Below are 23,352 nucleotides of genomic sequence, written 5' to 3' on the forward strand. Positions count from 1 at the left end.
CACACACACACACACACACACACACACACACACACACACACACACACACACACACACACACACACACACACACACACACACACACACACACACACACACCATCCATACTTCTACCTTACAACCTTACAAACAGCTGTAATGCCTGTGATCACACAATGTAGCGCCCTCCCAAGTTGGCCAGCCACTGTGAAATGTAAACAGTAAACAGGATGGAGCATCCTGTGTTTGAGTGTTTTTGCGTGTGCGTGTGTGTGTGTGTGTGCATGTGTGCGAGGGAGCGTGCATGTGTGTGTGTGTGTGTGTGTGTGTGTAGGAAAGGGGAGGGAAGGGGAGTGGGGAGCTGCTAAGGAGAGAATGAGCCCATGCAGAGTGTGCTACCCCAGCTGTCACTGCTATAACTTCAGACTTGAGGGACAACAGGACGCAAGCTGGAGGGCCACTGTAAGGGTTTAAGTGTGTGTGTACGTGTGTGTGTGTGTGTGTGTGTGTGTGTGTGTGTGTGTGTGTTGTCGCCCCACACCCCCAGGCATTCTCCACATCCCCTGGCTTCCTTCCTCCCCTTTGTTAAGCCTGCGAGGCAGACTTCGTCAAGCTGAGCACACAGACGAATGCATATGAATGTGTGCTGTCATCTTTATTAGGCCCCCTTGCCAACACCCATTACATTTAACACAGTTCTTTACTGAAGGGGGTTCCACTTTCAGTTGTGCCCTCGTCCCCCACTATTGCTTGCCAGACGAAGAGGATTATAGTGACCCCAGACGGGAATACACAACCTGCCAGACACTACAAAGTGAAAATAATACAGAGCAATGAACACAATCTATCCTTTATGCCTTGCAGTTATTTGATGGTTGTCAATTTGATTTGTGACTTTAAGAGAAACTGTAATTAGTGGTGGGTTTTCTATTTCAAGAACACAGGACAATTAAATATCTTTTGTTGGCTTCTTATTAAAATGTGTCTCTACCTGCCTTTGTCTCTCTACATCTGCTCTTTGATGCATGAGGTCAGTGCCAACTATAGGCAGCGATGACTGATCAGCGTAAAGACACAACTAAACTCACCTCATGTAATGTATGAGTAATGCTGCATGCTTTTTAAACACATTCTCACATTTCTTCTCATGAGACGAGAACTTGTCGAAGCATGTTGTGTCCTTTGTTTCCCAACGCAACGCCGCACACCACATAGCCCACATCAACAACAGACTCCCACCCCGAATTCCAGTTGAGAGAGGTAGTGTTTTTAGAGGTGGCATGTGGAGCTTTTAGAGTGAGACTGAGGAAAAAACAATGCAAAGGCTTTTCAGTCCAGACAAGAGCACAGAATGAGGAAGCTTCCACAACATCGATCCCACCCGTCAGGAACATAAAAGGATATTGGTTTGGGATTGGTTTGAATGGTGTTTAATTAGTTTAAATAGGTATTTTTTAATTAGTTTCACTAAGGGAATGTATGTACCTGTACTAAACTTGCTATACATTTCTTTTAATGTATACATGTGTATGGCTTATCGGTACACTATTATTATTTTGTCACTACAATAACAGTAGTGAATTTGATAATGGTGTGGTTGTTGAGCTGAGGTATGTTGTGTTTTAGTCATCACATCCGATTGTTAGTGTGAAGCTGTAAATGAAAGGATTACACACTCCTGTCCTGTGTGGGTGGAATATTCCTTCCTCATAGGCTCATAAAAACCTTTCCTTCTGCAAACGCAATACCTCCCATTCTCATACCAGGCCTGTGAATCAGGAGGACACACAGACGGAATTCTTCAGAGATTCAAATCCAGCCTGATAACCCAGCAACAGTCACCAAGCCTGCTTTTTCATGACTCTTGAAAAGTTGAAACTGTTGGAGATACATGGTTCTCACTTAATAGTGAACTTCCAAATATCTCTATTGTTTCACTGCAAGTAAACTTTTAAATTCTGTGTTTTCTATAGTAATTAATGTCAGATAAAAAAGCTTAAATGTATGTATGCAAATATGTAAAGTAGGTAAATAATTAATGAGCACCAGGAATAAACATAAAATAATATAGGTATATATCACAGTGTTAGCAGTGATGAAAAAGTGAACATTTACTTACTGTATTCAAGTGTAATTTTAGATACTCGAGTATTTCCACTTAGTACTACTTTATGGTTCACTTCACTTCATTTTATGATAAGTTTACAAATATGCATTTTTAAAGATTAAAATTAACCAGTTACTATAATAATACCACATCTAAGTAGTACATACATTATAGCAATGAATCCAAATTATGTAACAATATAACACTTTCTGTATAATGAGCATTTTTACTTTTGAGACTTTAAATACATTTTGTTGCAAAAAAAAATAGTTCATAAAAAGCTAAATGTATAAAATTTTGAAACAGGGAGCTTGGCTGGTAGCGGAGTGTTTGGTATTGGTTACTGTTATTGTGATGTAGCCTCTACTGCTATTTAACCAAAGTAAATAATCTTAGTACTTCTTTCATGGTTAAACTATAGTCATCAAAACGCATAAACAAAGGCTCAAATCCCACCATTTCTTAACAAGGATTTTAAGGACCCTTGCTGAGACATTGGAATGGTGGAAAACAGTAGGTGCATTTTGTTTTGGCCTTACACAAAAAAAAACTCCCCCGTAGCTCTCAATGGTTTTCAACCTTTCTGTTTGCTGATACCACAAGAAGTGTAAGAACAGCAGAGGTGTGATGGGAGCGGGGTCTGAATGACATGGCGTTGCTGCCTCGGCCGCTGTTCACTGACCCACAGAATGCAGAACCCAGCCCCCAGTGTGAAGTGCTTTTGTCTTGTCATCACCCTCAGAGGCAGGGGGGCGTTAGGGAACCCGGAGGGCTTAGCGCTTTGAGGCCGCAGTCCTCTCAACAGCAGCACGCATGCTCTGTTAGGTGAATAAAAAAGAGGCTGTATTGAAATGAAAGCATTTGCATACTTGTGTGTTAGAGAGGGTGTTGACCTTTGACACCTCCGAGAACTGGATGACAACAGAAACCACTTCTTCAGAGTCCGAGCATTAACACACTCGAAAAATAACACCTAAGCGTATACCTCAGCGTATCAAAACCAATAAAAGGAAGGAGAGAAAGTGTCACTCGAGTGCTCAAGATGGAAGTTTCCCTCGAGTGGCAGTTCACACTCAAAACAAAGTGGGTCGAAGGATTTGAGAGTGAGGGATAACTGGAACTTGAAGCATCGTGTCAGGTCTTTGTGGGACTGGGAAGCGGATCAGGTTTTGTTTTCCTCAGGAGAGACATACAACTGAAATGTGGTTACTGGAAAGGGCTGATATTAGGAACACATATTTGAGGAAGTTGACTTAAAGTAAATGAAAAGACAATTCGAACTGACTTTTTACTTTTGTTAAAAATGTGACTTGTCTCATAATTTACAGGGAAAGGTTCAGTATGAAATTCATCTGTTGATATTTAAGAAAGACAATGAAATATAAAAACACATTAAAAAAAATGCTATTTGTGTTTGTTAGCAATTGAGGGAGTTGTCATTTGAAGGTCAGAGAGCCATAATTCAGCCCACACTTAACTTGTTAATCTATTATTTCGCCAACATCGTTCACTCTCTCTGTTGTATGATTAATGTGCGTGTATGGTAACATAGGACAAGACAATATCCGCCTCTTCAGTGGATTTTTTTTTTGGTAAGGGTCTTTGTCGGGACACCCGCCTGTGTTTGGCTCTCAAATCGAGGGGGCTCTTCTCTCCAAGTACACAGCGCTTCACAGAGAAGACTTGACTCTGAAATTCCTCCAGATAAGAGTTGCTAGGTGATGCCATTGTCAGATCTTCTTTGTGGTCACAAATTCATACCCAAATTGTAAGGTTCTTTATGAGGAGCGTCTCATTAGTAGTCATATATTCATACCAGACCGACCCCCCCTCCTTGACCCCTCCTTTACCAGTCGTGGGAAAGACAAGTCCTGGACGAGATGTGGAGGATTCAGGCAATTATTTGGAGGATGGTCAAGAAGGATTGTCCAACTAAGACACTTGTTAATTTTCAAAGGCTACCAAAGCCCAAACATATTACTGTTTTATTCATAAAGATTGTTTGAAACATTTTCAACCAGTTGATAAAAAAACTAACAAAAGAAAACCAATCAAATAAGATTTCCAAATCTCTATTTAAAAAACCAAGAGCAAGTGTACCCGAGCACTGCAATGGATTCTTTACATTCATGCTATGGTTTAGCTCACAGCTCCATCTCTAATTAATTTCCTAGTCCATGTGTGAGAGAGTGCACTGAAGCTGGAGTACATTCAATATGCAAAGAAACTCAAATAAATACCTTTTTTTTCTTTTACAACAAATAATACTTTTACTTAGGGGGCAAAACCCCCTTTTTTTGAAAAACAGACATGGAGTGTTGTAAAAGGTTGTTCACCAGAAATGATATCCAGGTCCTTCCAGGATCCCAACCTGGGTGGACAACCTGGTCAACAAGCTGCTGGAAAGCTACAGCAACCCCCTTAATGGGATTGGTTGTCACAATGTGTTAGTGTTTTTGATGGTACATTTCTTCTTTATTACAATAAGTTAGAAAAAGTGAGGGGTTCACATTTCAAGCCAACACCATAAGCTTCAATTTAATGTAGGAATTACTATTGAAAGATGTTTAGGTGATGAGCAATTCTCACTAGAGTAAAAAGTGTGCCTACTTACCCCGGTCTCCCCTATAGGCTATTGTATGTAAATATAGGAAAATACAAATAGTAGAATAGGCTAGATACTTAATGAGTAGCTTTATATACATGAGCTGGTCTGTTATGTAGATGTGTGTAGGCTACATGTCTATACATTATATACACTGTGCAGGATTTGACACGATGGATGATATAATTTTTTTTAAACTGTAATTATAGGCTAGGTGACATGAGTTTGATGGGACTCACTCAGTTTTGATAAACAAATGAACAAACTACAAATGTGTACGAGGTGTAGGATGTGGACTTCAAGACACTAATAAGAGCTTGATTTATTAATAAGACAAACATTGAAAAATCGATGAATGACAGGCCTACATTCTTCCCAATGAAACAGGTGCGGTCAAACTGTCCTGGCCCCGCCCCTTCATTACCATGTTTGGAGAAGTTAAACATTCCACAGCGCGCGGGGCGGGCGGGGCGATGACGCCACCTGTTTGTCAATGGGCTGCGGGCTCGTGCTTCACTCACTCATCCGGTAAAGTGAGCGAGGTATTCGGAGGAACAGAGTCAGTGGAAGCGGGCGGAGGTGCACCGAGACTCTGGGATATAACCCACTACTTTTAAAAAAGGGAACAAAAGTGGTGTGGAATCATGGAGCTTTCTCGAGTCAACTTATTCTTCTTTTTATTTATAAACCAAGTTTGTACAAGCCTTCAGTCGAAAGAACGTAAGTCCTTTTTTTCTCTCTAGCGTTGTGTAAAGTAATGAAACCGAAGCCTAGCTTTGGCGTAGCCTACCTCATAAGTCTTGAGGTTGGAATTTTAATAACCTGCTTTGGGTTTCACATATAAAAAATAAATAAAATGTGCTATTGTCAAGTTGAACATCTAATAGCCCTACCTAACTTTTTTTCTGTTGTTATTGTGGTGTGGTGAGAAGGTGCCTTTTTGGATGTAGTATCCCGTAACTTGTAGGCTATTACTTTTAAGAATATTCGAATGATCTAAAGGCATTTAAATAAATGTTCGTGTATAGAACTCAGTCACAAGAATGATTGAAATTCTGCAATTTGCTTGATTGAGGGCCACCCGTGAGATGCTTTAATTTGTCCGATTTTGCTGTTTCACTTGTGGTGCGCGGATTCATGTATTTCTCTCTTCATGGCAATTAAACTGCCCACGCCTCTCTCAGACATTATAAATTCTGTATCTTGAACCTGGAGGACACGGTCAATAAAGTGTTGAATCACACCGACATGCTGAATTAAACTGTCAAAGCGTGGCATGTGCCCCCATAAAGCTGTTGGCCCCTGAGATCAAAGCAGGGCATTTTATTGTACAGACAAATCCTAGTAATTTTCAGCCTATTAAAAACCAAATATATACTACACTATCTTTGCCAGAATTATATTAGCTCTGTAAAAACATTTAGTTGCCTTTAACAGCATTTATTTAGTTGTATATGCATCAGGTGTCATTAATTGCTTCTGTGCTTGTTGTAACTGTGTCATATGTGTTTTTGTTTATCTCTATAGAAGTATTGCTGGATATGAGCACTTCAGGATCGGAGTTGGGGTGGTTGACGTTGCCAAATGAGAATGGGGTGAGTATTTATACCTTGAAGGACATTTTTAAGACCTCAGGTTTGAGACTTGAAAATTGCTTACTTTGTCTAGAAGGCCAATGACTGAGTAAAAGGCAGCAGGAAATCAGCTCATGCGAGAATTGGAATACTATTTGGTAACAACGACAAAGGCCTCTTTCTGCACTAAAAAAAAGTTTTCTGGGAGAGATGGAAACAGTGGCGGCCGGGTGATGTTTGAAAGAGTTCGGCTAGTCTTGTGTTAAAGCTACCCTTTCATAAAGAACTTATGAATGACATTAAAATGTTAAGGTTCAACTTTGCATTTGAATTTACAGCAGCAAAGTGCATGTTACACTTTCACAACAGATTGTTTTCATTCCAACACTAAACCATAAAACTACATCCAAAGATATTCTTTCCCCCCTCGGGATTCATCTCTTAATTTAGAGACAACAGCAGCAAGATTATCTGTACAGTTTTGGGAAGTCATGAGTAAAAGAGCCATGAAGACTGGTCCATGTGTGGAGAACCATCCCTCTATCTATAGTTCAGTGGCTTTCCATCTAAAAAAAGCAACAGGACATGGCCACTTCCACTGTGTGGGCTATGTTTCTTGTGTGACTGTTCTCAAAGATCTAAGGATTCTCATTTTATCGGATAGGAATTCCACTTGTCAGTCAAACTCTGCTTTGTTCTCGCACAACTTTCCCACACTTGTGAAGTGTATTTAAATTTGTACCGTGGAGGACTATTTACAAATGTGTGACTTAAGCAGACTTGTTTGAACAGTTTATTTCCTAAATGCAGAATAACAAGTCTACACACTAGAAGTTGCATATAATTTTAAAGTATGCTACCTGCCATAAATTCGGTTGTTTTAAATGTGGCTAAACTAAGGGGAGTCTAATAATTATAATAATTGCAGACTGAAATAATATATAATCCGTCATTAAGTGCTGCTCTAATGTAATAATACAAATAAAACATTTTTGAAATAGTGGAAATATATCATTGCATCTTTACAGTTAAAGTAATGTAAATGCAAGCATGTATTCCCTGAAACACACCCATACTGCTAACATATGAGGTGTTAACAGTTTTATGTTTAAATGTAAGTTTTTAATCTTTCTACCCGTCATTTCTTTCCCCTCTTAAAAAAAACCTAATTGCTGCCAATTTAACCTCTGTGCTGTGTTTATGAAGCTCATTTATCCGCCATAAATCTTAGTTGGTATTCTACAGTAGTATTTGCTGGATTTATGTGCGTCTCGTACACATGCACCCTAGTGTGTAAGTGGAAAACCACACACGTCGCGAGCACAGCACATGTCCAGGCCAATAATCTTAATTTGTAGGGGAAAAAAGCTTCTGCGCACTTTATGCATTTTATGAGCTTCTCACTCAGCATGAAAGAAGACGTGTCTCATCAATTAAACTGGTTTTCTGCAAGAACAAAGCCTGTGAGCCCCTCACTTATTCCATGAAACCCATAACCTGTCATTATTGCAGCTTGCTAACAAACTAACTGATCCCCCTCGCTCTTTATCTTTTTCTACTGTGCAGTGGGAGATAGTCCAGACGGTGGTGAACGGCTCACTTTTCTACACATACAGTGTTTGCAGCATTGACTCTACTGAGCAGGATAACTGGTTACGCACAACGTTTATCCAGCGCCGCCCGGGGACTACGCGCGTCTCCGTGGAGCTGCGGTTTGTCGTGCGAGATTGCAACACCTTTGACGGCGCTTCTGTCGCCTGCAAAGAAACCTTCAACCTTTTCCTTTCGGAGGCAGACGCCGACGTGGGAACCAACTTCCGCAAAGGCCAGTTCCGCAAAGTGGCCACCATCGCTCCTGACGAGGTGACGCGGGGCCGTGCGCTGAAGGTCAACACAGAGACCAGGACAGTGGGGCCTCTGTCCAGAAAGGGCTTCTACCTGGCCTTTCAGGATGTTGGCGCGTGTGTGGCGCTGCTGTCAGTCAGAGTGTACTACAAGACGTGCCCGTCCACAGTGAAGAGCTTGGCGGCCTTCCCCGAGACGGTGGCGGACGCTCTTAGCCAGGTGGAAGGAGTGTGTGTGGAGAACGCCGTCAGCCAGGCCACCCCACGCATCTACTGCACAGCTGAGGGTGAATGGGTGGTTCCCGTGGGTCAGTGCCAATGTCTAGCAGGCTACGAGAACACCGGGGACTCCTGCCAAGGTAAGCAATGCCAGAAATACGCCACGCGCTCCACTGAGACGTGTGTGTGTGTGTGTGTGTGTGCGTTACCATGTGAGTTATAGTAAATGTCTTCCTCCCAACCACTGCTTTGGCAATGTGCGAGGATTGAGGAATGAGAGCAGCAGAGGAATTTCAAATGTGTGTGGTTTTGTTCAGACTTCCTACTTGTCTTTCACTTGGTCAGGTGAGGCAGCGTTAGGCATGGGAAAAAAGAAGATGTCTAAACCTGTTTGTTTTGCTTTGACTTTGGGGCAGACCGCAGACTGCTCCTTGTGTTAGAGATCAAATCCCAGGATATGTGGACAGTCTCCCATCGATGCATCATCTGGTTACCTGTTGGGCAAGAGCATATTGTTTCCACTTGCCCTGGGCTGGGCTGATGCACTGTTTTATGGATGGTATAGGTGAAAATGTACAGTACAGTACAGCTGTGTCAAAATTCCAAACTAAATACTGATAATAAGTGGACTTGTGTATTTACACTGGAAAACGTTTTAACCATTCAGATATTCATAGGCAGGCTTTTATAAACCTTTTAAAACTAATAGTAATTTGGAAACATTCTGTTTAAGTTTTTTTCTAACCCTTGTCTATTGACAGGAGTGACACCTATAATAAGGTTAAATATTCAAAACATTTGCAGTATGTCCTACCTATAATAGACCTGCAAGTACATAACAAAACAGAAAGTCAAATAACACAGTTGGGTATCCTACAGTATGTGCTCCTACTGTATGTGTGGAAGTTGGAAGTTCTCGGGCGTGGTATGTTTGAGTGTCTGCAGGAAACGTGGGAGGAGAGACGGTACAGAAAGAAGAGGAAGGAGGGAGGGAGTAAGGGCACAGTATGGTGCGGGGATTTCTGAAAGGAATTCTTTCACCCTCTCGTCACTTACTGCACTGATTGACTAAAGGCAGGGCCGTGTGAAAGAGACAGATAGACTACCTGAGCGGTGTGTCTTCTCCTCGCAAGTATTTGTTTTGCGTCAGTTGCTAGGGGCGACAGGAACCACAGATTACAGGGATGGGGCCGGCGCGCCTATCAGAGGTTAGACTGAGTCAGGCTGCGGTGACTGCTTATGGTACGAGTCACCTTGACTGGCAAAGTTTGGCTTCTTCTTGGAATAGTTTCCTTTAAGGGAACAGATTATTCTCATCTGCTGAAAGAACTCTTAATTGATCAGTTGATTGTCAGAAATGAATGATCTACAACTATTTTGATAATTGATATACGGTTTCAGTATCTATCTACCAAAAGTGCAAACATTTATTAATTCTAGCTTTTCTATTTTTATACTTTTAGGTGTTTCTATATCACTCTGCACCGAATGTCTTTGGGTTTTGGACTGTTGGTCGGACAAAGAGGACATTTAGAAAACTGTGAAAAGCTTTTTTTTCATACTAATTTGTGACTTTGTATGGACCAAGCGCAACATCAATTATTGGAGAAAATAACCACTAGATTAATAGTAAAAGAAAACTGTTGATAGATAATGACTATGCATCAAAGGTTGAATCTTGTACTGTGTGGTTGTAAAAAAAAGGAAAGAAGACAGAAAGGAGAGCAAGGCGGGGAGGAAGTGGAGGCAGAGGAATGTTTAAGTCTTTGAGGTTCCTGACCGCAGGCAGACTCTGAGCCCAGCACCTGAAACGGAAGTTGGCAGAGGAAAATGAACGGGGACATATTCATTTATAATGGAAAAAAAACTTGTGATTCCAAAAGTCTGGAGGATGACCCCACTATAAGGATTCAGGAAAAAGGTTTAATTACACAAGTATTATGTCGTAGTTTTTTAGCTCCAGCCGACAACCTTGATTTACTAGAGAAAGTGACACCTCCAGTGGCTCATGACATTGCCGGCATGTGGATTCCACTGAAGAGTCCAACTGTTGTGGGAAAGGGAAGTAAAGTGAGATGAGGAGGAATGCTGACTGACACAAATAAGCAGGTTGTCCTTGGTCGGTGTCGGGAGGGTGGGGAGGGAGGGAGCCGACAGTTGGTGCATGAGAGGGTGGCTAGTTCCGTGGCTGCTTAGTTAGGTGTGGAGTGTAATTTAGTCAAGAGGATTAGTAGAGCAACAGGACAGCTGTTAGCCAATGACATGCTCCCGCTTTGCCTCCCCCTTTGCTCTTTCATCCGCTTGTTAACACACGCAACAAGCTCCCTAATCCATGTTCCCACTCATTAGAACAACGGCAAGAACACAAAGAGCCAAAAACAGGTTCAATTAAACAGATGCGCCGGTGCGGAACAGAAGTCCTTTCAAAAGTGGAAAAGGAGCGTGGGACAATTAGAGCGACAATTGCCATCAACAAGTGAAATGAAAAGTTAGCTGACTGAAAGTTGTGCACCGTAAAAAAAAAAAAAAATTAAACATGGTGCTTAAAACTCTCATTAAAAGTATCTATGAGAAGCCATTGTTTGAGATTGAGTCAATAATGTTTGTATTCATACATTGCACACATGCCGACATTTGCAAGCTGCATAATGAGTAATGTGTGCAACATATTTATGGCACCACTTCGTGCAATCTCCGAGACAATAGATGAATAGGGACCGGAGTTCCTTTGGTACGTGACAGAAGTCCTGCTGCCCCGGCTCAAGATGAAATGGGCTGGCCCCCTTTTCTTATGCGAAGAGACCTCGGCTACACCCCCACTGCCACCCAGTGACTCCCCAGAGAGAACTTCTGTTGTTGCTCCAGACCTTTGCCCCCATCCCCCATCCATCCATCCATCCATCCATTTATCTATTCATCTTTATCCCTCCTACTCAACTACAACCTGCTCCTTCTCCAGCAAGGCGGCAATTCTTGGAGTGCAAAGGTCTTTCTGCTTTGGTGGCTGAAGTAACGCGACCACGTCTTCAATTCAGGGTTCACTCCACCTCCTCTCACGGCCACAAGGGCGGGGGCGGCCAGATGCAAGGCTCCTCCCCAGGGAGACAGCAGAGTGAAAGCAGAGAGAGAGGACTTATTTTACCAAGGCCCATTCTTTAAATTGATTTTACTGTGTTAGAAACTTTGTTTTTAATAGTATGCGCATCTGTTTCCATAAACACACTAAAAATCATACTCGTCTCCAGCAGCTTTTCTTCTTTCCTGTTTCTCTTATCATCCGACTATTCAAAGTCGGACGCTGTAATTTGCGACTGGTGTCGGGGGTTAGCGGAAGGAAGTGAGGGAAGAGAGAGGGAGGAAGGAAACATCAGCGTTTGGACTGAAATTGCAGCTCCCGCGTCCTGGTTTCTGTCCACTCTGCACGTTCATTAACCTCCCATGCCCTGGAAAGACTGTTTATCTGTGCTGAAACGTCCATCACAACACTAACAGCACTGAGGTGCCGTTTCCTTTGGCAAAAACACCAACACTATCTGCCAGAGAATATGATCTGAGAGTTCACAGGGGAAAAGGCAGATCAGATCCCCCGATGGATTTTTATGCTCCGCAGTCATCCGGTTGACACTGGCAGTGTGACCTGAGATTAGGCCTCCAGGGCGAAAAAAGGCGTGTGGAGGCAGGTTGTCAGGAAAATCCCTTTCCATTCCTTCCGCATACAAAGACTCAGTGATTATAGGTTGCTCACAACAAATGCTTCCTGTCGGGTGGAAGGGGGTTGGTGGTGGTATTACAGAGAACGTGTCATTGTTTGCATTTTGATCAGTCATCCCTTCCTGCGTTTGTTCGTATCACAGTTATTCCTTTATATGTCATGCTTTGTCATGAAATTCGTTGCTCTGAAACATGTGCAATGACAAAATAAAGTTGATTAATGCTTATACCAACACACACCTCTTCTTTCTCTCACACAGAATGCAAACCCGGTTACTTTAAGCTGTCTGTGTCGAGCGAGTTGTGTCAGGTGTGTCCCGACAACACCAAGCCCTCAAAAGCCGGCGCCAGTGAATGTCAATGTGAGGGAGGCTTCTTCCGCTCCCCTTCAGACCCTGCTACATCAGCCTGCTCTGGTAACCACCCCGCTCACTGTCATATTGGTTCCACATAATTCAACTTAAACTCTGTATGATGAAAGTCAGAAGATCAGTGCTAACATGTTTCTGTGTCGTCCACTTCCTCCCTTTAAGCCCCGCCCAGTGCCCCTTGTGACCTCATGGCCAGCACCCTGTCAGCAGAGGGCAGGCTGCAGCTGTCCTGGAGCAGACCGCTGGTGACCGGAGGGCGCAGTGACATCACTTACAGTGTGCAGTGTGAGCTGTGCAGCCCCGGGGCCCTGTGTGTCCCCTGTGGAGACAGGATCCGCTTCGAGCCGGCTTCCACCGACCTACGGGACGCCACGGTCATCGCCTGTGACCTGGACTCTCATCTCAACTACACCTTCACTGTGGAGGCTCACAGCGGAGTGTCCCAGTACGGTACTGACAAGGCCACCGCCAGAATCACAGCTGCTCTGGACTATACAGGTTAGCATGATCACATGAATGAAGAGCTTCTTTTTGTATTGCTTGGATTTAAACTTGCATCATACTGAACTTCTTATTTTGAAGTATTGTATAGTAGGGACCATTGACTTTGGCACCAACTGAACTTGTACATTGGGTGAAGGTGACTAAACACAGAAATGACCATACAACTTTCTTTTTGTATATCAAATGAAATATTTCATGTTTATGAGGTATATCAGCTATTCATTAACTGAAAAAAGTGTTATATCACTTACAAATAACAGACATCCAAATACAGGATTTTTAGTTTTTTCTCTATGCAAACAGTCTCCGAGACCCCAAACAGAAGTTATTTGTCATATTATATAGCACATTTCTGAAACATGGCAGGACGTGTCAAGGTGATAAAACTATGTTTAGTATGTTTTTGAACTGTTGAATGGGAGTATCGGGTATCTAGCACCCAAAACAGAACATTTATGCTAAAACAAATGTTTAGACATTTTGTCATGTAATATAATGTTTATCTGTGTAGCCCATTGTGCAAAGGGAAGGGCTAACTACACAATGAGGAATTCAGTCTGACCCAAGGCTTTTTTTCCCCCACCTCAAACGTCCTTTCCAAAAACTATGTTTAGCCACTAACCATTATTTTGCTTTCTGACTCCCACTGACCGTTAGATCCCCCAAAAGTGACGTCGATCCATCTGGATGACCACACCCCCACCAGTCTGTCTCTTTCCTGGATTCTGTCTCGCCGGCCTCCAGCCCACATTAATCACCGCTATGAGCTGATGTACCGCAGAAAAGTAAGACAGAGCGCTTTGTATTTTCTTTTCCTCATTCAAAGTGTGCGGCGGTTGTATGAGTATCTTCTAATCCACCCACTTTCCTCTTTCGCAGGACGACGAAAGCGAGCGTGACGTGACCACCTACACAGTCCTGATTCTGGAGAAAATGTCGGTGCAGATTAACGACCTCACCCCAGACACTACCTACATGTTCAGGGTCCAGGCAATGAGTCCCGAGGGCAACGCCGGCAGCTACAGTGTGGAGCACGAGTTCCGTACTTCAACATTAGGTAACAGCAGCAGCCTTACCATTTGTAGTTTCTCAAGTGTCTCTCTGTCTTTCATGAACTTTTATTTCACATAATACTGGAGATGATAACTGTTTTTCTTTCTTTCTGTGATTGTGCGCAGCCGAGTCTCAGATTCAGAGTAAATCCACCATGGTGATGGTAGCTGTTGCTGGAGTTGGGGTTATTCTGCTGGTGGTGGTGGCCGTCCTGCTGCTGCGTAAACGGTTGGTAGCAACACTCCTCCTGTGTCATTCAGATAAATGTTATCTACCGACCTGTATGATTAGGTGTCACAAGCTTGCGTAAATGAGGGATAATATTCTGGTTTGACAGCTCAGGGGAGCGTTTATCAGTAATAGACAGGGTTTGCTATCCAAAACAGTCACTGTCTTTCACAGCAGAGACTGACCTGCAATTACTTGAAAGCCGGACGGTATTCTTCTTAGTCCTATAAGTGATTTTTCATTTCTTTCCTCCCAGGAGAATGAACTCTCGCGGCAGAGGACCTGAAGATCCCTACTTTTCAACAGGTGAGAATACCGGTCTGTACATGCAACATGCAATAATAACAGCTCATTGAGTTATCATTTGGCCTAAAATATTCTGGTGGTTATTTCCCTGCTTTCAGATCAGCTCAAGCCTCTGAAGACTTATGTGGATCCACACATGTACGAGGACCCCAACATTGCCATCGCAAAGTTTGTCACAGAAATTGACCCCAGTGCCATCGGCAAACAGAAAGTTATCGGCGTTGGTAAGTTTTTATTTTGAATTTCTATTACCTTCCACTTGATGAAATCTCACGGTGGCACAGTCTCTTAACGTTCCCTCTGTGCGCTGTCCGTCTGTCTGCTGATCAGGAGAGTTTGGGGAAGTGTTTCGTGGTGTGATGAAGGCGCCCGTGCGAGGTGAGGTGGACGTGGCCATTAAGACCCTGAAGCCGGGGTACTCAGAGAAACAGAGGCTGGACTTCTTAAGCGAGGCCAGCATCATGGGGCAGTTCTCCCACCCCAATATCATCCGCCTGGAGGGAGTCGTCACCAAATGTGAGTTGATAAACCTCGAAACACAAGTCAAGACAATAGTCCTCAACTCATTTTGTTTCAACTGCTTGTACACTGCTTGTTCTTTCACTCATCTTAATTATTATTATTTATTTTTTCAGTCAAGCACGTCATGATAGTGACAGAATACATGGAGAACGGAGCTCTCGACACATATCTGAAGGTAGGCACATGTGTCAAATTAGCCTCAGATTTAAAGTTGATACTTTTAGTCTTTAATGTTTGTATGCCTTCCACACTCTATTTTTATGTATATTTCTTTAAAATTAATAATATAGGAATAGAAAGAAAAAACAAGTTGTGCTCTTTATGGGGGTTAATGAGACTATCGGTCGGATGCAGGGACTTCCTGAAATCTTGTTGTCACTACGCGACCCCAGGAAGTCACTCCACCCAGTCCGGCACAGTACCACCCATAAAACCACCCTGTGTTATTTTTAGAATATTTAGTTTTGTCGATATAATGTGTTAATTTGTGAGATTTACAAGTGTTTAGTCAAGTCCAGTAAGGAAAGTAAACTTTATTGTAAATAAAATAATATAAGTAATCTATATAATAAATACATTTTAGATAGTGAATAAGTGAGGCAAAATCAAACATTCAGCAAAGTAATAAATGTGCAATATGGAGAAGAACATTATTTACAATATGTGCAATAAACTGTAAAGTGAACTAAGCAATTGCAAATGTACAATATAAGGGTATGCCAATGTACTACGGACTGAGTATAAATATGGAATGTTACAAGCACTAAGTAAAGTTCACTCAGGTCCTGGCTCCAACTTCATATTGAATGGACAGACATGATTAGTATGAGTCTTTCACTATAAATCTCAGCAAGAAAGTGAATACAATATATTCCCGAGATGTCAATCTATTCCTTTAATGTATGAGCAGTTAATTCAGTTAAAACCCCCAAAATAAAAAAAGATACAAGTCTAAAGTGAGAGTATTTTTTTCCCTTTAGGACCGTGATGGAGAGCTTCCATCGTATCAGCTGGTGGGCATGATGCGTGGAATAGCTGCTGGCATGAAATACCTCTCCGACATGAGCTATGTCCACCGTGACCTAGCAGCAAGAAACGTCCTGGTCAACAGCAACCTGGAGTGTAAAGTGTCTGACTTTGGCCTGTCGCGTGTGCTGGAGGATGACGCTGAGGGCACCTACACAACAAGGGTAAGTCACACCGTGGCATGTCACGGCCTGAAAAACGTAGCAACAGAGAACTTGCCTTTTTTCTTTTGTTTTTCCTGGTTACAAATGCCAGACTGTTCATTTTTTAACTCTCAAGTGTCCTATCTGGAGTGTTGCTCTTTTAAAGCCTTGTGTTTTTTTTATACTATTTTTTCGCCCATTAAATATGATTTGAAAATGTTTTCTCTTCTGTCAGGGAGGTAAAATCCCCATCCGCTGGACTGCCCCTGAGGCCATAGCGTACAGGAAATTCACTTCAGCCAGCGACGTGTGGAGCTTCGGCATCGTCATGTGGGAAATCATGGCGTTTGGCGAACGGCCCTACTGGGACATGAGCAACCATGAGGTATGTTTCATCTGCCACACCGTCTTTCCAACTATTAAAAAGAAGGATTGTTTTGGCCTGTGTAGTAGGTTACACTTGAATGTGTATTACCCCCTGAGACTCCGTGCTTGGAAACTTGCTTGACATTTCAGTGAAGTTTCCCACCATTCTCTTCAAATGAACTGTGAACGTCAACACACGAACACGGCTGCTGGTCTACGCCCATACATGTCATTAACATGTAAGCCTTGACTGTTCCTCAGGTCATGAAGGCGATCAACGAGGCCTTCAGGCTCCCTGCTCCGATGGACTGCCCGTCTGCTATCAACCAGCTCATGCTGCAGTGTTGGCAGCACGACCGCTCCAAACGACCGCGCTTCTCAGACATCGTCAACATTCTGGACAAATTGCTCCGGAACCCAGAGTCTTTGAAAACCATTGCAGACTTTGATCCACGGTATGAACATCATTTATACAAAATTTGGTAGGAAATTTGAAGAGACACATTTGAAAATAAATGATTATGTAATAAGAAGGGGGGGGGGGGGAGCAACAAAGCAGAACCAGTGTCTGTGAACGATCATATGTTCCAACTGTCTTCACAAGCAACAGGCTTATTCAAATCTTATCATTAAAGTAAAATACAAAAGGTGACACATTATTTCTTGGCTAGGTGCAGAGACTGCACTGCAAATTGTTGTTACTTTTGTTTTTACACTTTCAAAGATTAAGCTGTTACTTTAAAAAACAAATGGGCGATAATTTGTAAATAGCACCTTTACATCTTTTCTTAGAGCAGTCTTGGTTTTGCCCCCTGCAGCTTTCCAGCAGGTAGTTGACCAGGTTGTCCACCCAGGTTGTGATCCTTGAAGGTCCTAGATATAATTTCTGGTGAACAACCTTTTACAACAGCCCATGTCCAAAAAAATCACTTTGCCCCTGGGTATTCGGACAAAAGCGGTAGTGTTTTTACTACGACAGCTATTGTTTCTGGGTGAGCGTACCCAGACAGAAGCCATTAAGAAAAACTATATAAAAATAGCATTCTTTGCACTGATGGTCTCGCTTGTCGTTACATGTCATTTAAGATCATCAGAGGGAAAATTAGACCAGTTACAGATATATCAAAAAGTTCCTCGTAGCACCTTTAATGTAGCAGTAAATGATAAATATTAAATAATCATAATTGGGTTTGTTTTTCTTGTAGCGTGTCCATCCGCCTGCCCAGCACCAGTGGCTGTGACGGCACCATGTTCCGGTCGGTGCCTGAGTGGCTGGAGTCCATCAAAATGAGCCAGTACAACGAGAGCTTCAGTCGGGCTGGGGTCACCACCATGGAGCAGGTGCTTGCCTTGAGGCATGAGTAAGTAACACGCATTGGCACAGGTGCAGCTCTGCCCCGCCGCGCTGATTTATTTGGCAGCGGGCCACATTTTGTAGGAACACAGAGAAAGTATTGAGCTCTCAGCTGGAACATGTGTTCTCCAGTTTGCGAATGCAGAAATAATCCACTCTGCCTCTGCCCGTGTCATTCCTACCATTCCTCAGCTTCTACAGCAGCGGGTTCGCATTTGTCTAATGCAACAGAGGCTCAAGTCCCCCTCAACACCCCCCGTGTCCCAATTTATGATGATTTTAGATTGGATGTTATTTAATAGTAGTAATTAGCAATATTTTCATACAATTGATGGCCGGTTTGGTCATTTGTATTACTACACATTTTGGTGTCAGACGCCACACGTTATCTTAAGCTATTATTTTAACCATTTGTCCATCACTTTTAACTTTTTCAAATGCTATCAATACATTTTTTTTTACTATTTCAACCATTTTATTAATTACTTTTAGCTTTTATTTATTACTTTTAGTTAACTATTTCAACTGTTCATCAATTCCTTTTTGCGAACAAGCTTTAAACTTCAACCTATTTATCCATAACTTTACTCATTGCTTTAATAAACCTCTTTCAAATATGTATGTAATACTTCAAGCTCCAATACATGGATTCTGTTTTCAAATCAAAAATGTAATTTATTATTTTTTCAACTAAGTTGAGCTATACTTCGCAATGTTTAGGGTAAGCACCACTAGTTTGGGAGTCGCTTCTTTCCACTGTGGTTATTTTATGTAAAATATATAGCACCCTCTTTACGGTATCTTTTGTCTTTTCCTTGCAGAGACATCAGGAATATTGGCGTGCGGTTGCCGGGGCACATGAAAAGGATAGCATACAGCATCCTGGGTTTGAAAGACGAAACCAGCACCCTCAGCGTGTTTGCAGTGTGATCTAAGCATTCCTCCAAATCAAAGTGCACTGACCGACCATGCCATTTCACTCATGGGAGAGAAGGGACTGAAGCGAGGGGGTGAAACTGAGCTGGGCTGCAGGTTTTTCCCCCCTTTACTGTGGCACAGTGTGGCAAGACTGAAGAGGACCCGCCTCCAAGCCACTCAGACAGGACTGAGATAAAAATAAACACTTATGTACTTTATAACAGAAGACAAATAACTTATCTTTAATGTAAAAATGTTTTATATTTTGAGTGCAAACAAGTTATGTGATGTAGTAACTAAAACCAAGTGCAAAAATGTGAGACAAAGTGAGAGTGCTTGGCCTGTATGTACTGAAAGACTGAACTATTTGTTGCTCTTAATGCTTAGGAGCTGTTTTCTTCCGAGCACTCCTTTTATCCTGCCATGGATCCTTAAATATGTTTTTGTTTTGTCTACAATTTGTTGTGATCAGTGAGACTTACTTTTTAATATTTTGGAATGATTTTTCCACTCAGGGCAAAGAATCACACATTCTTATATTTAGTAGTAAGTAGTTAGTCTCTGTATCACAGGATGAAAGTCATTTGTTTGTTTACATCATGTCTTAATACTTAAATGATCAATTTTTATTTAATATTTATTTGGTTTTATATTTATGTCATTTGTTACGGGAGATATAACTGATCTGGCATTTTTTTTGCCAGGCTGTGTATTTTTGTCTTTAATTAAAATCGTTGTTGCCTTGCGACTCTACCGTATCCTTGTATCCTCTGTAGTCAACATTTGTTTTCAATCTGTTCAAACTGAAATACCTAAACAACTATTGGATGGCTTGCCATGAATGCGTTGTCCCCTGGTTGTCCCTGAGAGATGAACCCTGCTGTCTTTGGTGGTCCCCTGACTTTGCCTCTAGCGCCACTTGCAGGTTCACATTTTTGTTTAGTGGTGAAATGTCTTGTCAACTATTAGATGGATTGCAATGAGACATTCACTGTCTCCCCCCAAGCTTTCATGCAGCATAATCTTTTGGTGAACATTTTAAAGTGTTCACATTTTTACTGACCTTCCAGCCTCAGCTGTACATTATGCTTATAAGAATCATTGGTGTGCTATCACGGAATGGATCAGTGGTAAGCTACGAGGAAAACAATGTTTAAGTCGTAAAGTAAAAACAGATGGCACAATACATATAGTATTACAAATGCCTTAAAAACCTTATTAACTATTTCCTTGCTGACCTGACACTTGATACATCATAAAATCCAAAAAATAACTTCATTTGACGACTCACACAAATGCACTCTACATCCCCTTCTTAAATAAACTGAATTGAATTAAACTGACACACATATCTCTTTACACTTGTTTGCTCCAAATGTGAGACTCTTCTGATACAGGTTGCCAAAAGCCAATCTGCCTCTGGCCTGTTAGTACATTTACTTCTCCTAGACTGGTGACAATCAAAAACAAAGCGTCTTCATAATTAGTGCTACAGACACAGGGCTTGTTTTTGGTGGCGCCTGACATCCAGATGGATTCGATCGACCTCTGTGACTTTGCCAGGGTAGAGTAGAATGTCACACCTACACACAACCGTGCTTCATCGCATCGCAGTCACTCTGCCATGTTAAAATTCATCCTCTGTAAGGTTTCCATTTGAAATTCATAAGCAGTGTCAGTTTTTTTTAAAGAAATCCTGCCTTAAGTTGTGTCATACATTTGATCTAAATGCTACTTAATTGAGTAATGGTGACACATTAACTGGCTTAAGGTTATGAATGACAGCTCCTTCAATGTGACACCTGATAATTATATGAAGTTCTTCCACACAGAAACCTCTCTCCACACCCTTTCTCACGCAAACACAAAGACTCATACATATGCCCCCAGTCAGGGGTGCGGCTGGAAATGTTGGACGGTTCAACAACAGGTCTGACACACTGAATATCTCCAATCCGTGTCATGTTCCAGTCCGGATGAGTCATTAAGAGACCGACCACGACCACACACACAGACACAGACACACACACACACACACACACACACACACACACACACACACACACACACACACACACACACACACACACACACACACACACAAAGAGGACTATAAAGGACTCTTTATATATAGGGACACTTTCATCAGTCCCCGGGGAGAACTGGCTTGGTTAGAATGACCTCTCTTGGATACATACAGTAGAAAGAGTCGACCAGGATAGAGGCATTCCACTTCCTCAGCCTCTATGGAGAAAGGGCAAGATGTTTCCTCTGAAGATTCAGGATCACTACATCTGCAGACATGCAGAGAAAACAAATTTGAAGGCCAGTGGAAGAACAAAAAATAAATATAAGAAAATGTAATTGCTTTTTCATTTTGTAAAATAGCAAATTCAACCTGATTTTTAACGTGTTGTAAATGCCTTCTTTCAGGCCATTCATATCCTACGGGGAAGATCCACGTACATGGAGACATTTTCCAGTTCACAGTGGATGTGAGTGAATTTTCTCCAGAGGATGTTATCATCATTTTCTCCAACAACATGATAGAGGTGCACGCTGAGAAGGTGAGCTATGTATTCATCATGTTTTATAAGAATATTATGTCATCTGCAATAAGTACAGTTAAGGGGTCTTTTGTTTGATTTCTGAGATGAATGCATATGTAGATAATATAAATGAATTTAATTAAAAGTACACAAGTTATATGGATGCCTTGAATCAGATGGATTACTGGAGCTGCAATACAGAACATCTCAAAGTTTGAAACTGAACTGAGGGCTCATGTATATGGCTAAAAGGTGTGTGCAATGTATAGAAATGATTTAAATGTCACTATTCCATGGCAATAATTCATGCCTTTTCTTCTGTCCTCCTGGTCTTGGTGTGCAGCTGGGAGAAGATGGCACAGTCACAAACACTTTTTCCCACCAATGCAAACTTCCATCTTACGTGGACCCCATATCTGTGACTATGGCCATGGAGAGCAGTGGGGCCCTGACTGTCAGAGCGCTCAGGGAGCTTTAGTGCCAAATCCTTATCTCCCTGACAACTGACCTCTCCATGCTGGTGGAGTGTAGCACCCTCTGGCAGTGCACATAGGAGTCAAACAACAATGCAGAATGGAAATATGAGTAAATAAAAGTCCCACAAGTGTTGTGAACCCCACCCAACCGAAGATACCATTTTAAAAAGTGTCATTGATCCGTTATCCCTGCGTATATACATGTGTAAATGATTGGAATAAATGTACACAACTCTTGTTGATGGATTCAATAAAACTTTATTGGCAGGTCTGCTGCAACTCTGGAGTCTACTCACACAGCTGCAGTGACTGCTTTGTTCAATGCAGGTTTTTTATACAGTACATACAAAATGGAACTATGAACACCCTTTGAAAATCAGAAGCTCATGTATGGAAATACAAATATGGAAAATAAAGCTTCAGGTTGCTGACGTCTAAGCAAAAGCCAATTGTTTTCACTCAAATAGAAATTTAAGCACAACATTGCATCATCTAGCACTTTTGTTCACTTGGAAAACACTGGACTTCCAAAAGCCACACCACAATGACCAATTGGTCTCACTTATGTCTCACCAGCTCTATCTGGAATGTGGAAACCCTCCAATTACGTGTCAAATCGTCAATGTTGTAGTTGTTTTTAGTTTGATTATTGTGTGATATATTCAAAGCATTGTATCACAATATGGAAAAGCTTTTTAAACTGTATGTAGCATAACAGTTCAACCTATCGTGGGAAATGAAGAACATTTAATTAAAAGGAAAAAAGGGAAATCTTAAAAATTGTAATCTATAACACGGCCATGAACAACAAAAACAGTATTTTGTATTTGAAATGTTTCCCACCAGACTTGAATTGATGTTAGTGATACACGTGTGTGTGTATGGTTTCGGAAGAAATAATAAGTTTTGAGGAGAATATTGTTTTAAGTGCAGAATTTCATTTAGCAATAGATGAGAGTTTCGACAAAATGGTTTAAACTCTTTGCAGTTTTGGGTTTAGTGTTTTTGTCAAATTGAGTTTATAGTTCCGGGAAATGTGTTTAAAACGATTGGGAAAAACTGAAATCCAGGACTCCAGACGGAGGTGAGTGCATGATAAAATAATAAATTACAACTCTCTGAAAGTACCTGGCATGACTGACCCGATGTCTCTGCCCTTGTAGGTGTGAAAAGTAATGAATGATCACATCAGCCAAATCCTTTAAATCACATGACACACAGAGTCCCTTGAATGAGGCCAAACAAAGTCCAAACTATTATAGAGGAACATGTTCACATAGTCTGGCAAGAATACACAGACTTATCATTGACACAGGAAGACATAGCCTATTTACAATGTTTGACTCACCACTGCTATGCAGCACACCCTCTAACCAAACAGAAACAGCTGATGGGCATTTGCTGCCTGATTGTATGTAACAGTTAGTCTAAATGAACTTAGTACGGCAATAAAGTGTGTAAACATGGACCTATTATAAGAGGGTATAAAGCATAACA

The 23,352-nt window shown here is 41.8% G+C and overlaps 1 protein-coding gene across 1 annotated transcript; it reads left to right on the forward strand.

Annotated features, from left to right (window-relative positions):
* The first annotated feature begins 5,246 nt into the window (after positions 1-5,246).
* On the forward strand, positions 5,247-19,588 carry epha2a (eph receptor A2 a). The gene is made up of 17 exons (XM_080026887.1): positions 5,247-5,411; positions 6,219-6,286; positions 7,832-8,468; positions 12,300-12,455; positions 12,573-12,908; positions 13,572-13,699; positions 13,794-13,971; positions 14,093-14,195; positions 14,452-14,501; positions 14,600-14,725; positions 14,832-15,017; positions 15,137-15,198; positions 16,004-16,213; positions 16,428-16,577; positions 16,820-17,013; positions 17,764-17,919; positions 18,734-19,588. Exons 1-17 carry the CDS (start codon positions 5,336-5,338, stop codon positions 18,840-18,842), a joined length of 2,925 nt encoding a protein of 974 aa, XP_079883013.1. The 5' UTR covers positions 5,247-5,335; the 3' UTR covers positions 18,843-19,588.
* The last annotated feature ends 3,764 nt before the right edge of the window (positions 19,589-23,352 follow it).

The sequence above is a fragment of the Ammodytes marinus genome, assembly GCF_949987685.1.
Source record: "Ammodytes marinus genome assembly, chromosome: 4".
NCBI lineage: Eukaryota > Metazoa > Chordata > Actinopteri > Uranoscopiformes > Ammodytidae > Ammodytes > Ammodytes marinus.